The sequence below is a fragment of the Penaeus japonicus genome, unplaced genomic scaffold, assembly GCF_977035675.1.
Source record: "Penaeus japonicus unplaced genomic scaffold, GWHDUDI00000001_assembly GWHDUDI00000025, whole genome shotgun sequence".
NCBI lineage: Eukaryota > Metazoa > Arthropoda > Malacostraca > Decapoda > Penaeidae > Penaeus > Penaeus japonicus.
In genome coordinates, this window is record NW_028234427.1 from 20687934 (window position 1) to 20707601 (window position 19668).

The 19668-nt window shown below is 35.8% G+C and overlaps 1 protein-coding gene across 1 annotated transcript in view; it reads left to right on the plus strand.

Annotated features, from left to right (window-relative positions):
• Window positions 1-19668, plus strand: part of LOC122261805 (protein O-linked-mannose beta-1,2-N-acetylglucosaminyltransferase 1) — a gene marked incomplete at its 3' end in the record, with an annotated part of 23267 nt that extends 3599 nt beyond the window's left edge. Inside the window, 12 exon segments of the mRNA XM_086551451.1 lie at window positions 4707-4780; window positions 4970-5143; window positions 7481-7718; window positions 8785-8918; window positions 9103-9173; window positions 17125-17241; window positions 17384-17545; window positions 18447-18633; window positions 18910-19094; window positions 19201-19312; window positions 19476-19532; window positions 19652-19668. Coding sequence (XP_086407577.1) covers window positions 4707-4780; window positions 4970-5143; window positions 7481-7718; window positions 8785-8918; window positions 9103-9173; window positions 17125-17241; window positions 17384-17545; window positions 18447-18633; window positions 18910-19094; window positions 19201-19312; window positions 19476-19532; window positions 19652-19668 — 1528 coding nt within the window.

The window sequence follows — 19668 nt, forward strand, 5'->3', positions numbered from 1 at the left end:
AAGGATACTGACAAATTCACGTGTGGAAAATGTACTGGAGCCCATGATACCACTGCATGCACGGAAAAGAGACTCAAGTGTGCTAACTGGGAGGTTCCCATCAGTCAGGCTCTGCTGAATGCAGCAGCCTGAAGAAGGAGACAGACATTGGCATACATGAGAGAGCACGATGTTAGCTACCGTGAGGCCAAGAAGAAAGTTGAAAGTTTGGCAAGCAAACTCAATACTTCTTACGCCTTAGCAGTAACTAACAATGTTTCCAGTGCAAACAGTGTTAGCAACTCGCAGCTAAGGACCAGGAAATTTCAGAATTGAAGGAAACTTAAGGAATTGATGAATCAGATTAAAGAATTGAATAAAACAATAAAAGAAATTGCTGAATCAACCCAGCAAAAAAGCATCATAAGGAGGATGATACCAAATCACAATCTGGATCACACCTCTTAGTCCAGGCGACCCTACTAGAACTTTGCTTGGTTTTTGGTCTGCTCGTAAGGGCAGATCGTCTTCCGCCGGGCGTCTCCCTAGCAGAGGGGAGCAGGCCATGGAGGCTACTGTCTCCAAAAACTCTCGAGAGAGGCCCTCAGTCTTAGATCAAAATTAAACTCCCTTAGATTATTAGCCTCGTCCTATGCTCCCGATATTATTGTTCTCCAAGAAAGCCATTTAAACGACCAAGTCTCTGACGAGGTCGTATCGCTGAGAAACTACCATTTGTGTAGAAAAGATCGAGAGGGAAGGGGTGGAGGCGGGGTCGCCACGTACATCCACCAGAACCTCCCTTTCATTGAAGTGACGATTAATTCTACTTTGGAACACGTCGCATGCAAAGTAAAATTCAATAACACGTATCTGACTATATGCTCAGCTTATTGTCCACCTGATAAAATGGTAATCTATGATGAGCTTTTTGCTCTTCAGGACAGTCTGCCAAATAACAAATTAATTTTAGGTGATTTCAACGCTCATCATCCTTCATGGGGTTCCCTGCGGGTGGATGGTAGGAGTGAGCAAGTAGTTAAATTGATCAATGACTCTGATCTGGTCCTTCTAAACGATGGTAGTCCGACGCGAGTGGGCGATAATACCGGTAATTTGAGCTTTATTGACCTATCACTGGTCTCTTCAACACTAGCAGCCAAGTGCCTGTGGCACACCATTGACGACTCGTTGGGAAGCGATCACCTTCCTATTTGTTTTAAATATTCATGCGACACCACGAGAACGCCTTCAGCACCCAAATTTAACGTAAAAATAGCAGATTGGGTCGCCTTCACAAGGAGCGTCAAGCTCGAAGTTGTTGGAGAAACCATTGATGATAAAGTAAACAATGTTCAAAATTGTATTATAAATGCAGCAATGGCAACAATCCCTAAGACTTCGACAGATAGTGTTAAGCATAGGGTTCCATGGTGGACACCAGATTGCCGGAGGCCGCTATGTGAACGAAATAGGGCCTACAGGCTTCTCCAAAATAATATCACAAATGAGAACTTTCGCAACTACAAACTAGCGAGAGCTAGGGCTCGAAGAACAATCAGACAAGCTAAAAGAGACTCCTGGCGAAGCTTTCTCTCTATGATCAATAGCAACACCAGCACATCAGAGGTTTGGTCCACTATCAGAAAAATAAATAGAAAAAATATACCCTGCAAAATAAAAAACATCTTACAAGAGGGAAACAATTTTGATGAACCTAGAGACATTGCTAATGCACTCGCCAGGCAGTTCTCTTACACAAGCAGCTCGGAAAATTACCATCCTGCTATCCTGATCACCAAGGAAGCATCCGAGCTCCAACCAATTCACTTTGCCACAGGAGATGACTTTGATTGCAATAAAGATCTTACAATGGATGAATGTCCGAGCTTGTCCGAGCCCTAGAAGCCTGTAGAGGAACGTCCCCAGGCCCCGATGAGATTCGATATGAGATGATAAAGCATCTTAATCATGATGCCATGATTAAGTTGCTAGAAGTGTACAATGACATTTGGAAAAGGCAGACTTTTCCAAATTCATGGCACTTTGCCCACATCATTCCCACATTGAAAGGAGGGGGAAATCCCAGATCCGCCATCTCTTACCGCCCAATTACGTTGACAAATTGCTTATGTAAAGTCATGGAAAGAATTGTTAATAGTAGGCTATTGCATTTTCTAAACACCAGGAATTTACTAGTTGACGAGCAGTGCGGCTTCCGAAAGGGACGTCAAACTCTCGATCAGCTAGTAAAACTGGAAAGTCATATTCATGACGCATTTGCCAAAAAGCATTTTTTGATTTCAGTTTTTTTAGATATAGAAAAAGCCTACGACATGACATGGCGACATGGCCTACTCAGAAAACTTTATGCTTTCGGATTACGTGGAAACTTGCCTTTTTTTATCCAAAATTTCATATCTGACAGAACGTTTTCTGTCAAATTTTCTGACAATGTCACTTTCTCGGACATTTTTGTCCAGGCAAACGGGGTCCCACAAGGAAGTGTTTTGTCACCAACATTATTTTTAAGTATGATTAATGACATTTTACCATCCCCTCCTCGGAATCTTAAATACTCACTGTACGCCGATGACTGTGCATTATGGCACTCCAGCAGTAATGCAGAGTTCTCGGCAGATCAGATCCAATTGGCACTGGATATGATTCATAACTGGGGCCTCCAGAAGGGTTTTAAGTTTTCCATAAGAAAGAGTATTGGCGTGGTCTTTACCCATAGGAGAAAGCCCAACATCAGGCTAACTCTAGACAACCACCCAATACCTATTCAAAATTCTGCTAGATTTCTTGGTCTACTTTTTGATAGTAGATTAAATTGGAAAGACCACATTGGTCAGTTAAAGAATAAATGTCAAAAAGCACTCAATTTATTAAAGTGCATTTCTGGACACAAATGGGAAGCTGATAGAAAGTCTTTACTAATGTTATACAAATCCCTGATTAGGTCTAAGGCAGATCATGGGTCAATCGTGTATGGCTCGGCAACGAGCTCAACTCTGAAAGGATTGAATTTTGTACAGAATGCTTGTTTATGCGTCTATCTTGGATCCCTTAAGTGCACTCGCATCGAACGACTAGAGGTAGAGTCGGGAGTACCTCCCCTCCGTCTCAGACGCGGCCAGCTTGCGCTGACTTACGCCGCTAAGATAGCCAGGCAGCCCCAACATCCTAACAGGGATGTTTTGCGCCGGCAATTAGGCCCACAGCACCGCGGCAGAAAGCCTCTGTGCAATAGACTCCATGACCTCATAGATAAAGTATAGATCTCTCTACTATCGATACCCTGGTTCATTCAAATATAGCGCCGTGGGAAACACCCAATTTTACCATCGTGGTAGACTGGCTACCATCAGTCAAAGCCACGGTACCGGAGGCGTAGGTACGCCAGCGGTTCAGAGAGATCATTATTAAACATCTTTCCTTTTTTCATTTGTATACCGACGGGTCCAAGACAGACGAGTGTGTGGGTGCGGGTGTATGGTCGACTGAATGTTAGTTGAGATTCAGATTGCCGAATCATACATCGATCTTTCTTGCCGAACTTTTTGCAATAGATAAAGCTTTAGATTTTGCCCTATCGACGACCCAGGATAGAATAGTCATTTTTTCAGACTCGTTAAGTTCACTTAAAGCTATTAAATCCTTAGAAACCACCAAAAATGAAATACAGGGTAATATCATTCGTGAATTACATAGTGCCAATAAATCAATCAAGCTAATATGGGTACCTGGACACTCGGGTATCCATGGCAATGAACAGGCTGACAAATTAGCCGGGTCGACTGGTGATCTGGAGCCTGGCATTGGTGCACTGCCAATCTCAGGTGTTTTGTCTCTTTATAAAAGCAAAAATACCATCTACCTGTGCTCAAGATATAGGACCCAGCCTCCAATTCACTAAACATAAAGTGAATATAGAGCCGTGGGACACAGCCCACAGAAGAAACAGAAGGGAGGTGGTGGTGTTGGCTCGACTCAGGGTCAATGCCACACGGATAACCCACCTCCGTATAGTGAGAAGAATTTCCCTCCTATGTGTAATCACTGTGACAGGAGGCTAACAATAAAACACATCATTACAACATATCAAAAATACGACCGTCAAAGACAAAATATAAAAAAACTACCTTTATATTAAAAACATAGAATATAATATAAATATTCTATCAAACGATGAAAAAATAATCAGTAAAGTAATCACTTTTCTAAAGGAGACAAAACTTTATGACCCTCTATAGATTGATAAGATAAAATGGAACCATTGTTGATAGCCAATAAATCCAACAAAGAAAGAAAGAAAAGGACTCGGTGTCATTAGTATTCCTCGAATTGAATACTGCATTGAAAAGGGGAAACGGTTCATTTAACATTTAACAATAAAAGAAAAACCTTTCCTTGACAGCATTGTGTTATATTTAGTCTCAGTGGTTATTCACCGCCTTGCTATTTGCAGTTTTCTGTCTCGTAGGAACAATCCTTTCCGAGAGTTGTAAACAAGTAATGACCTTAAGAATAATTTTCAGAAAATTTTGTTATAGATAAATCTCGACTCTGTGACCTTTCGTGAACACCAGGTCTGGTTTTCTAATCTTACAGGGTGTTGTGCACATACATGGCAATGTCACGTCACGAGGAAGAACGTCTCAAATAAAGCTTGCATCATTATAAACTTTGACAGTTATGACAATCAATTGCTGGTATTTCAGGCCGATGGAAATCTCTGACTGCAGATGTATATTTCAATGCTTCCGTTCTGCAAGTCATCGTCAACGAGAAGATGGTAAGGTAATTTGCAATGTATATATAAGTATGACATTTATTTACTGACTATTCTCCATAAATGCAAAAATATTGTATATTTTACAATACTGTAGCGTATTTAAATGAATGCTTACACAGTTTACATGCGCAAAAACATAAATTTGTATATCAGGTAGGTAAATTTCTCATCAGTCTTGTCTCGTCGCAGATCCATTCCAGCGGGGTCGCAGGGGGAGGCACGTATGCCGTCGTTTTGCATGAAGAGCGTGGCGAGGTGGTGGGGGAGCGAGCCTTTCCCACCACCAAGCCCTGCGAGGCGCGTCTTCTCGACCGCTTCCTCTCATCCTTCGCCTCCACAAGGATCTTCGTGATTGCAATGGTGGTAGGCTATTAACATGATCTGTATTATCATCACCTCTTCTAAGTAGATTAATAGTTAACATCTTTAGACTCATTATTGCTCTATTTACTGTCATTGCAATGTATTCAGGTAAATTTTCCAAATAACGCCGCGTCACTAAATACCATAAAAGTGGTATCAATGGATTCCTCTCAACCTCTACTGTTCATATATAGTAGAAATAATGCGCGATTCCACCCCTGGACCCCGCAATCTGGGTCTCTTTCTTTAGGCACTACCTCGTGGTACCTCGTCCTACGTCGGGGCATATTTCGTTTGCAAAATCATAACTCAACTACCTACCTAGCTTTGCCTAGGTTTTAATTAAGCCCTAGCCAAGTGGGGCTTCGCCCCCCCCTTTTTAGGGCACTTCGTGCAACATACCTTGTACAAAATACCCCGAAAACCACCATCCTCGCCCAGAAAATCAAACATGGCCGTGTTTACGTATTTCTGGCTAGCGACAAGCTGTGGAATGGAAACTCCCAATGAATTACCTGCATGAGCTGTTATTTTCTCTCGATAGATGGCGCAATATTCCCCATTGTTAACAGTATAATTATACAGTGCCCTCTTTTGAGTTTTCACGTCATTATCGGTCGTAGTTTCCTATCCGGAAGCCGCTCATGCGCAGTAATGCGATTGTCGTCTTCGCATAGCATTGAAGTCTCAGTTGCGGTAATCATGGCACAGTGTTAAGTGCTCCTGGTCATTATACGACTTTATTAGAGATGCTTGCGAAGGAAATGATCGCTCCTCCACTCAGCTACATCAGGCAACCCCCAACACCCCTCACAGGTGAGTAACGAGCTAAGCGCATCTACAGAAATAATTATATATCATAGGTAGCATGAAGTGCCTTAAAAAAGGGGGGGTCCAGGGGGGGCAAAGCCCCTCCTTGGCTAGGGCTAACTTCGTAACTAGGCAAAGTTAGGTAGGTAATTGGGTTAAGATTTTGCAAACGAAATATGGCCGGAATTTATATTTTACCCCGCAATTTCCCTGATCTACTTCATGCCCTCCCCTACTATCGGGACCCAGATTGTGGGGTCCAGGGGTGGAATCGCGCATTATTTCCACTATATATGAATAGTAGAGGTTGAGAGGAATCCATCGATACCACTTTTGTGGTATTTCGTAACGCGGCGTTATTCGGAAAATTTACCTTAGGTTGGTTTACGTGTGGCACAAATGTAGCTAAGGCGTAGCACTTGCGCGTCTGAAGACGGCTTTGAAGTCTGAGTTAGGGCTATGATGTAGTTTTAACCTCTGCCCTGATCGAGCTATCATTTATTTTGCACAAGGCATGTTGCACGAAGTGCCTTAAATAAGGGGGTGTCCAGGGGGAGGGGGGGCAAAGCCATTCTTCATTCAAAACTAGGTAAAGTTAGGTAGGTAATTGGGTTAAGATTTTGCAAACGAAATATGCCCCGAAGTAGGACGAGGTAGCACGAAGTGCCTTAAAAAAAGGGACCCAAATTCTTTGGTCCAGGGGTGGACCCATTATTTCCACTATATTTTAATAGTAGAGGTTGAGAGGAATCCATCGATACCACTTTTGTGGTATTTAGTAACGAGGCGTTATTCGGAAAACTTAACATCGTGTATTATGAATAATCGCTTTATCGCTTTATCTCCGGCATTAAGGTCTGCAAAAGCGCTTTGTGGTATGATTTTAATTCTTTATATTCAGAAATGGATGTCAGCAATCACCATATTCTTAATTCCAACCAAATCACGCTCATTAGAATGGGTGGTAGAATCGTTGAGAACTTTGAATTGCCATCATCCATAAATACTCATTTCCCATCCATGGAACTGAATTTCCGAACGGAGTGCATTTCATCGTGACTATGGAATCAGTTGCTGTTGAACGAAGGAGGAAGTCAAGTTCTAACATACTATAGGGACACAGCACAGGTGAGGCTCCTTGAGCTTCGTGATGTGAGGTGATCTCTAAAAGTTTTGAAAAGTTATCACCTACTAAGTGTTTTCTCCTAGATGCGTCTTAGCCTCACCTGAGCAGGCTCAGTTGTATTTACATATTCATTTTACACTCCCATAGTTTCGCACTGTAAACTTTGACATATGTTCACTGCATAGAATAAAAAGAATAAATCCTAAATATCGTGTAAGGCAATACAATAGATTAGAATTTCCTGCCCATACACTATTTCATACATTCCATATAGGCTTTACATTACGTTTCATTTATAGACCTTATTCCTATTTAGCCTGTCTGTTTACATTCGGCTGATCAAAACGTATAGTAATGATCGCTGTTACAACAACAAAACTACATCAGCCAATTCCACCCAGCCCGAAGGAGCCTTATACCTGGCTCCCGCTGAACCGCTCCTCCGCCAACTCGGCTGCCGCCTCCTCTTCTCAGTGGGCGTGGGTGAAGCATGGGCGGCTATCATAAGGGACGGCGTCGCACATGAGGGCGTGGTGTCCCGGCCGCCCATTCCCCTCAACGCCCCTACTACATACGACTTTATTATGGCGCCTACAGGCCTCGGTCTCGGCTTGAGCATATCAGTTCACACTTCCAGGGGTGAGTAATGGATATTTTCTTGTGTAGAAATGACGAGAGTTTAATTGCACTCTGAATAGAAATTTTTATTACAAAAATAATGTAGAATATTCAAAGGCTTGTAGCGTTACTTGTTTGTCTTGGTACCATGTAAGAGGCTTCATTTTTTGTCTTAAGAAATATTGAAGATACTAAAAATCATGTGATTGAGCTTGTTTAGTATAAATATTGATGTTGTTAACCAAGTCCAGTTATTTTCAAATGTAATTTTCAATATAAGCAATATTTTGAATACCATATGGAACAAGTATTTGATGAATCTCCGAGTGTGATCTTGCCTGACTGAATCTCCGAGTGATGCTCGAGTTTGTTCTCGCGAGATACATTTTCTTTAGCCCATGGAATTGTCTGATCCAGCAAGGTGCTGAGGCAAGACTTAGATAAAGGATCTATGTATTTATTGATCTATGTGTTCACCTATAGACAGACAGACGGACGATAGATATATGACAGAAAAAGAGATGTGTATAGTATTTTCTCCCTATCTGTTTCTTAGATTTTATTTTATTATTTTTAAATCGTGCCGCTCGTTGTTTTCATGGAGATTATCAGCATCACTTAAAAGCTTCATGATATTATCACCCTTATTTTTTTCCATTTCCTCGGTTTTTAGTATAGGACATTTTTACACAGATCGTATAACTGTTTTAGCTTTTAAACTAATCTTATTGAATATCTCGGAAGAACACGTGGAGCCCAGGGGAAGCGCTCGACCTGCTATCAAATAGGCGACTTTCACCCAATTTGCATAAATAGAAAGGTATGACCTAGACCACCCTATAAAGTATGTGTGTCTGTGAACGCGTAGCTTATCCCGTACCTTTTTTCACTCTAATCATATTATGCTATTCATGGCATTATATCAAGAGTAACCTGAGATAAGAAATTATCTTTGATTATATAGAAAAAGGCATAGAAAGAGAGAGAAGGAAAAGGTAACGGTCGAAAGACGAAACTACTACTGTACTCTAAATTGCAAAAAAAAAAAAAAAAAAAAAAATGGCATTGAAATTCCTCTCTCTCCCAGGAGAAAGGCGCTGCAGTTGGCATTCCCAGAAAGAGTTGTCTCAGCAGCGGGACTTCTGTGACCGACATGATGGTTTTCCTGAACTGTGCCGGTGCGAAAACCCCCTCGTTCCTGCAGACGCATTCGCCTCGGCAGTAAGCTTACAGCTCACTCTGTGCTGCCTTTTGGTTATTGTTTTAATGGAACACCAATTTTCAAATAATTTTCAACCCATATTATGTCATCATTTGCATACCGATGGTTATAACAGTACTTCTTAAAGCCATTTCGGGTTATCTGCATGTAATCACTTCCTTTATTTATCCATTTTCTCCGCAGCCAAGGATTACCATAAAGGAGGTAATACCATGTGTGATTGTAACAACAAACAAACCATATGACTTTTACAGGTAAGGGAAATCCCAAACGGTGTGAATGCCTTATTCTTTTAGTCAGAAAGAAATATTTTCAATATACCTTTGGAAGGAATGGATTAATACACCAAAAGGTAGTCCGCTAAGTATTGATACAAGGACGCATGTTTTAGGATATGTTGAGCAGTTGATCCACCTGGTAAGAGTTGTAACCTAGTTGTAAAAATTATGAATGGAGGATAAAGTGATCGATGACTAATCCTTTCTGCTCTCTGCCAGAAATATTATACAGTATATATACACGGCCATCTCACGTTTTTTTATCTGTTAACAGATAAATGAGGATTTATTTTGCATACTGCAGTTGCCATGCCTAAAGCCTGATAGTTTTAAGTCTTCATTTTTCATTATTTTATTCCTAAAACATGATATGATTAAATCAATTGAGGCAAATATGCCTCCGGTAATGTATCCCCCCAATAACTATGTATGTATATTGGTAAATCACAAAGCAACAACATCTGTAATAGGGAATAAACTCGCTTGTCAAATATCAGTCAGGTTCTAGCTGAGAAACGGAGAGTACACACTATAATGTGCACGTGCACACACACATAATCATATATATATATAATCATATATATAATCATGTATTTATAATCATATATATAATCATGTATTTATAATCATATATATAATCATGTATTTATAATCATATATATAATCATGTATTTATAATCAAATATATAATCATATAAATAATATATATATAATATATATATAATATATATAATCATATATAATATATAAATATGATATATATATGCATACATATATGATATATATGAGATATATATGATACATATATATGATACATATGCATGATATATAATATATATATAATATATATATATAATATATATATAATATTATATATTTTGTTTTAGAGAATATATATAAAAATATATTTTTTGATATTATTTATATTATTTATATGATATATGGTATATTATATATAAATATATTTGAAAAATATATATTATATTTTGTGTGGTGATATATGAGTATTTTATTTGTCTATATGATATATATATATGAACTATATATATGATAGTGAATATATAGTTATATGAGTATATATATGATATATTTATATTGAGTTATATATATATATGATATTTAACTAATATGATATATATATCAGTATATATAGAGTTTATATTTGATATATATATATATATATATAGTTATATAGTTGTTATTGATAGGTTATAACTAGTATAACAATATATATAATATATATATCAAATATATATATATATATATGCAATATAGATTGAATATATATATGATATATATATGCTATATATATATTTATATGATATATATATATATTTTTTAATATGATATATATATGATATTGATATATGATATATATATATGTTATCTGATATATATATTTTTTTTATGGTATATATATATATGATATATATATATTGATATATTATAGTGATAAATATATATGATTATATATGATATATATATATATCTTGGAATCTATATATATATTTATGATTATGATATATGATATATATATATATGATATTGTATATATATATGATATATTAATATCTATGATATATTTGATATATATATGATATATATATATATATTAGAATACTATATATTATATTATGATATATATATCATAGGATATGATATATATATATATATATTATGTTATATATCAGATAATTATGATATATATATATGATATATTTATATATTGATATAATATATATATGATATATATATTATATGATATATATATATTTGTATATATATATGATATTTTTAATGATATATATATATATGATATATATATATATGATATATATATATATGAGTATATATATATATGATATATTGATATATATATTTTTATTTATATATATGGATATATATATATAGATATATATATGTTTTGATTTATCTATATAGATGATTGGACTATATATATCATGATATGATATAATATGCTATATTTATATGAAATATAAGCTATATATATATAGTATATTGATATGATATATATATATAATTGATAACTTAATATAGGTTGTATATATGATATATCGATGTATATATATATATTTATATATATCATAAACATATAAAATGATTGAATGATATATATATCAATATATAAATGAATATCTATAATATCATTTATATGCTATATCATATAGAAATATCATATATAAATATATATATATATGATATATAAGCTCATATATGATTCATTAATATATCATATATATTCATGATTATTTATTTATATATATATGCTATCAATATATCATAACCAAATCCAAATTCATATATATATCATATATATTTAACCTATATATTCATATTTATATCTTTTGTTTTTCTGATATATATCATATATAATCATATATATATCTTATATTATATCATAATTATATCTTATATATTCATAATATTATGTACTATTTATAGAATTCATTTTATGGAGATTTCATATTTATCATACATTTATCATGTTATATATATATATACTTATTCATGTTTTTATCATATATTTTCAATATATATATCAATATAGATTTATCTTATTTTGATCATATATTTCATATATTATATTTATTAGTATCATATATATATCTTATATATATATACCCCCCCCCCCCCCCCCCCACTTTATTTTTTATAGATATATATAATCATTGTATACATAAATATATATAAATATTCTATTATTTTAATGTATAATAAATAGATATTATATATCATATATTTATTATTATATATATTGTATCTTTATATAGATATATTCATTATATATCTATGATATATATATATGTTATATATATGATATATATTGTATATTTGATGATAAATATATGATATATATATGATATATATTTATGATATTTATATGATATATATTTGAGATATATATATGATAATATATGATATATATATGTTAATATTTAATATAATATATGATTAATTTATGTTATATATATGATATGTTATGATATTAGATTTCTATTGATATATTTATGATATATTTATGATATTTTTATGATATATTATGATATATATATGTTATATATAAAGATATATAGATGATATATATATGATATATATATGATTATATATATGATTATATATGATTATATATGATATATATATGATATATTTATATAATGATAATTTATGATTATATATATGATTTATATATTAGTATATAATATGATAACTATATATATGTTTTTTTATATGATATATATATGATGTTTATATGATGTATATATGATGTATTTATGATGTATATTATGATGTAATTTGATATTTATGTGATATATTTATGATATATTTTATGATATATTTTGATATATTTATGATTATATTTATGATATATTTATGAGAGATTATGATATATTGATGTTATATTTTTGATATTTTTATGATATATTTTTGATTATATATTGAGTTATAAATGGTTTATATATATGATATATTCATGATATATATATATTGATATATATGATATATCTATATTATATGATATTAATGATATTTTTTATTGTTTTATATGATATATATATATCGTATGATATATATGCCATATATATACAATATATATGATATAAATACGAAACCTCCCACCAGAGATTACACTTGCCCATGTGTATCCTGTGTGTAGAATCCCTGTGGACTAGTAGACGGGAAGCCTGGAGGTTGATCAATGTTGTATAGGAGAACGCCCTGCACCTATAATAAGCATCTTCGGTCCCATGTTCTGGCATGGTATATATCATATATGTGATATATATATATACATGATATATGTGATATGTGATATATATGATATATATGTGATATATATCACATGTACATATACATGAATACATATATCATACATGTGCACATATATCATACATGTGCACATATATCATACATGTGCACATATATCATACATGTGCACATATATCATACATGTGCACATATATCATACATGTGCACATATATCATACATGTGCACATATATCATACATGTGCACATATATCATACATGTGCACATATATCATACATGTGCACATATATACATGTGTACATATATCATAATCTGTGCCATATATCCATGGGACACATATATATACTTCGTGACCTAATCATACCACGTGCACAACTTCATACAATGTGCACATTAATCTACATGTGAAAGATTCCTACAGGTCGCTCTTATATCATATTTACATGCAGAACTAGGGACCGTACGAGGCTACTTTTAGGTGCAGGCGTTTTTCTATATACAACATTGATCAACCTCCAGGCTTCCCGTCTACTAGTCCACAGGGATTCTACACACAGGATACACATGGGCAAGTGTAATCTCTGGTTTGAGGTTGAGAGTGCACTAGAACCCACCCACTGGATCAGTACTTTTGGGAACCGTTTAGTCGTCCCCTCAAAACGAACCTACACTGGGACTGCCACCTTAAACGGGAGAAAGCAGGTTTGGTCCCGCCCCCAACTCATGGCCAGTTCTGGGAAGACTTTCAAAGCTCCCACTACACAAGACTATTTCTTCTTGCCAGGGGGTAGTCTGTTGCGAGATCGAGCCTTTGCGCTATTGTGTGGCCTTATAGAAAATTTTCTTTAGGGGTCGCAACAATGTGTGATCTTTGGCTGAAGCTGGCTAATCAGCCAATCACGGGTCGCTACAGCTTGGAATGCCCCGCAAAAATAAAAGTTATCTGAAACAAGAGCTCAGACTTGAACTAGCGGCCAAGGTCAGTCGTAACGGAGGTGGGCGTGCTAGGTACCGAGGAAAGTCTTGGCTACGGTGGCTGCAGTGATCTCACAGATGGGCATAGCCTCATGCCATCTGATGAAGTGGTCGGTCATAGTCAGGATTTAAGAGTCGAAGAGGCGGCGTCGAAGGCAGGGTGGGATGTGTGGGTGTGGATAGTTCAGGGAGACATTGCAGAGCAGGTCGTCTATGGAGTCGTGCTCTGACAGGCACTGGAGTCAAATCTGGAATGATATAAGTCTAGGGTGCAGCCCTCCTGACGGCGCTGTGGCGTAGGCGAGCATCTGTGGCCCTGGCCTACGTAGTCCTGGTGCCGTCTTATAGCAGACAACGTATGGTTCTGTGTCCTAGAACTAGATTGGGATGGGCGATCACGTGCTGAGTCTTTGTACGGCCTCAGACAGCACTTCGACAGGGGGTGTCGGAATCTAGTGCCACATAGGAAGCTGTGGACGTGGCAGCGACTGTGGCGGCGTGCATCTTGGAGCGATGATGACCTTTGCTTTCAAGGCTGGCTGCACCAACAGAAGGTCTGAACTAAGGGAGATTGGTTTGATTTCTGCTGGCAGGCGTTCGATGAAGACTGCACGGGATATCCAGGTAAGTCGTACTGAGGTGAGGATGCGCTGGAAGTGATGAACCAGCTTGGAGGTTGCGTCCTTCTGTGGTCTGTGATGTGAGGAAACAGCATAGTGCAGTCTCTAAGTTAGGTGTGTGCTTGTCCCTCGAGGCACCCGTTTTTTTAAAGTCTGCTCTATATGGGTGTGTTCGAGGAGGGTCTCGCCCGAATGCTACGACGGGAGATATCTCTAATGAGGAAATGCGACGGAGGAGGAACTGTTGTTCCACTTGAAGAAACCACTCGGGTAGGCAGGCTAGAGAGCAAACAGGAAGTGGCTTACCTTTAGCTGAGATTGTTGTGGGCGTTGGTCCTTGGGTATTTGTGAGTGACAATGAACAAAAAAGACTGGGGTTTGTTCTATCCTCAGGACTCAGCAAACTAAAAAAACAATAATTTAGACGCAGGAACTCGAAGGAGTCTTCATGCCTGCCAATACTGCGATACGGGAATAATTGATACTCGTCGTTTAGCTGATCAGACCACTCAGGTTCTTCACTTTATAAACAGTATAGAACAATGACAAGGCGGCCGTAGCGCGTAGTTCTGTATGCTATGTAGGTCACGTGGCATTTGAGTTAGTATTCATAATTTAGCTATCCCTGGAAACACATGGTACATTTTTTTAGGGAGGCCAGACATTCATCATTATAGCATTCGTAATAAATTGGTTCCTACTCGCACACCCAGACCTCTCTTCTTTTCCCCTTCTGCCCTTTCTCATTTCCTCTCTTTTTTTTCACACACCCTGAGTTATTCCTCTCTCTCCATTAGTATGAATGGTATTATAAACTTTGGATCCTGTATAGGCCCTGTTAGATAATGCATAAAGAGGAATTACTAGATGATGAGATATATTGTATTGTCCAAAATGTGTTGTAGTTCAACTCATTCTCTGTAATAACTGCATGGTTAAATGAAAATACTGTAATCAGCGTTGATACATATGCCTCAGATTTAACTGACTATAGGATACAATTACATATAATCTATGCGCGTATAACTCTTGTCAGGTGTACCAACCGCTCCCAAAATGTGTCTTCGTTTTATACTTGCGTGACTACACTGTTTTACATGTTAACATCATTAATTAGGAAGAAGCACTCAGATTACAGAGCTGTCAAGGCCACAAAATCCTTTATGGAGATATTGGATTTCCTATGTTTAATTCGGACTAGAATTCAGTTCACCACCAAGATAAAGGCGTTATATATGTATATATATGTATATATATGTATATATATATATATATATATATATATATATATATATATACATACATATGTATGTACATATAAATATAATATATATACATATATCCATATATGTACATATATGTATATTTATACATGTACATATATGTGTATGTATGTATATGTATGTATGTGTGTATATGTATATATGTGTATATATATGTATATATGTGTATATATATGTATATATGTATATATATGTGTTTTATATACAGCACTATATATTTGTAATATATATAACTTATATATATATGGATACTTATACCTTATGTTTGTATTATATACATATATATGTATATATACTTATATGTGTTTATTATACATATATGGTGTGAGTGTATATATATTCATACATGTGTATCTTTCGTTTACACTATAGGTGTGTATATATATATACATATGTATATGTATCATACATATATTTAATATTTACTGTTACATTTATGTTATATATGATGTATGTGGACAAACATAAATATATTATATACTATTTAAATGTATATAAATACTCTATACCTCTTATATTTACTCATTTATATATATATATATATTTGATATATAAATTTAATTAGAAATATAAGCGGATGTCACATAGTAATGGGCGATCCAGAGGATAGGCCTCGCCGAAATGCTACAAATACATATCTTGCGTTGATTAGATAGTCTTTTACAATATATATATATATATATATATATATATATATATATATATATATAATATATACTATATAATATAATATATAATATATATAATATACATATATATACATATACATAATATATATATATATATATATATATATATATATATATATATATATATATATATATACATATATATATATATATACATATATATATATATATATATAATATATATATATATATAATATATACATATGCATATATAATATCATACATCACCATATAATAATATATAATATATATATATATATATATATATATATATATATATATATATATATACATATATATATAATGTAAATGTATTTGTATATGTATTTGTCTGTGTGTGCGCGCGCGCACATGTATTTATATGTATATATATATGTATATGTACACACACACATATATATGTTTATATATATATAGAGAGAGAATTATTAATAGCATTGTTATTATCATCATTATCTATATCATTATTGTTATTATTACCATTATCATCGTCATTATTATCTTCATTAAAATTGTTATTATTTTCTGTCATTATCATCATTATAAATCCATTGATATCCCCGACCCCACAGACTTTTGCTTCAGCTGGTGCAAATGCCAGGTGGCGCTCAGACTCCCATCGTGGTCCGGCTTGAAGGTGAGAGCCCATCCATCGAAGGGCTGGCTGCCATCTTTGGCTTAATACTCAGGTAAGTCTTTTGCTTTGATTCGGTTTCTACAGATTCGGAGTGAGCTTTTCTCTTTATACGTGTGCTAATTCCTCTCTTATATTCATTCGTCGAAATTTATATGCATGATTGTGGATTAACTTTATGATCCGCCTTCCCTCAGCAAACACCACCGCCCGCGTCGCGGCGCGAGCGTGTCGAGTGCTACTCAGACGATCGCCGAGGTCATCCGGGATTCTGTCAACGAGACCTTAGGCAGGTTCCCGTCAGTCAGCAAAGTTATCGTAATCGAATCTGACCTGATTGTCAGTCCAGATTTTCTCTGGTGAGTGCATGGAGGTGCGATCTCGTTATGAAAACCACTTGTGATGATTATTTTTTCCCACTGATGTAGCTCCATAGGGAATTGCATGACCTACCTGATATTTTTTCTACTTTCTGGTGTCACATACTCGCTAGTTACCGATGACATATGATAGAAGTCCCATGGCAGCATGCAGAAGCCGAGCACAATGAATTGGAACATTCTAAGAAATTGCAGAAGGGTAAATGGAAGTTCGAGGTCTGCGAACAAATTAAATTAGAAGTAAGATGTTTAGAAATATTGTTGCCAAACCGTGTTGTAAGCTGAAGTGCAGTGGCACTGTTAAAGTCTGGGTACCGAGCGCCTAGCAGTTTCTCAATGTAATGAGGATGAAACGTCTGCTTGGACAGAGGTGCGTCAACACCGGACTGTAGAGGAAGAAAAAAGGTCCCGATAACATGTATGCACATCTATACTTATAATGATGTACGATTGGTTAACACATCTACAGATGTGTCTTAAATCTAAATATTTTTTTTAAATCTGACTTCAAAATTGATTGTATTGCTATGATGGTCAGATGTTACAGCCTTGTTCGGGCGCCCCAAATAATATAGTGCAACATTTTGTCAGTTGTTTCGTGGTTGTTTAGTTCTGACGACTGACCGACACCGTCAAACACCAACAAAGGTAATGGTCTAGACCCATGTCTTGTATGATAATGGAGCGTTTGGAGGCTGTTAATATCACAATTAACCAGAATTTAAGGACCATTGACAAACATGTGATATTGCAATTATTCAAGTTACATGCTGCGTTAATTAGATTTCCTGTAATTGGGTTTCATGACGGTGAAAAATCGTACCTCTGGAGCTGGTAAAGAAAGGTTCAGGCTAATCTCGCTTTCTTTTTTGTCTCTTAGGTATTTCCAGCAGACAGCGCGGCTCCTTGACGACGACCCGAGTTTGCTGGCCGTTAGCGCTTACCGCCAGCACTCCTTGCCCGGGCATGGCTTGGACCCTACCAAGCTGATGAGAGGAGCCACGCCTCCTCAGTGGGGGTGGATGTCGACCAAGAGATTAATAGAAAATTGGATGCCTGAGTATTGGGTGAGTCATGTATCAAATGTCAAGCCGAATGTCAATGTAACTGCCGGGGATAATTATTTCGCTAGGAGCTTGTTGTGTGTATAGTACACTGGATATATTTACCACGGGAGCAATTCATTACCAAACGCGATTTAAACTTCTAGAAAAACGAAATTCAAACATTTATACCTCTCATGAATAATTCGCATGTAAAGGTCTGAAATTGAATATCTGGCTACGACGGTGCAGCGTTCTTAATTAAGAAAGGATGAACAACATCCTATTGTGTATTTACAGGGCGACTGGGATTACTGGATACTTTTGCAGCAGAGGTTAGGGAATCTGAGCGTCGTGTTTCCAGAACTGTCTCGAAGCCTCCATTTGGGCAGCAACGGCACCCACATCGATGGGTTCGCACAGGCACAAGAATTTAACAGAGTGGCAGCCAACGCGAAACAGGTCAATCTCAGTGATGTTGACAGGTAACCTGTGCTTTGTTGCGGTTCTGAATCGCTCGTGTATCTAAAAGATCCTTTTACCGAGACAACCTCTCCGTTCATCATGCATCATAGACCTTGCCTTTTCCAGGGTTCTTCGAGTAAACTACTCATCTTTTCTAAGTAAACAAATGTCTGAAGTTACCGTAGTCAGCCTGAAAGCCCTCCACCACTGTGGACCTAACCTGCTGCCAGAGGGAGAGGTGAGAGATGCAATGGAGTGTTAGACTGCGGTGTATATATGTGTGTGTGTGTGTGTGTGTGTGTGTATGTGTATGTGTATGTGTAAATAAATAAACGTATGTATGTTATATACAAAAGCACATACGTATACATAAACACATCAAGATCTTGCCTACTTTTCAGAAAGGACCTTTCGTAATGTACATCAGCGACGACCGAGAGCTTTATATGATATTTTTGGTGAGATGCAAACTTCGTTGAGTTTATTATAAGTCGGAGATATTATGATCAGAGCGATTCGAGGAGCATGTTTTAAATGTTCCATCCGCTTTCACTTACAGTATCTTCTGCATTTTCAGTGCTTGCAAATAAATAT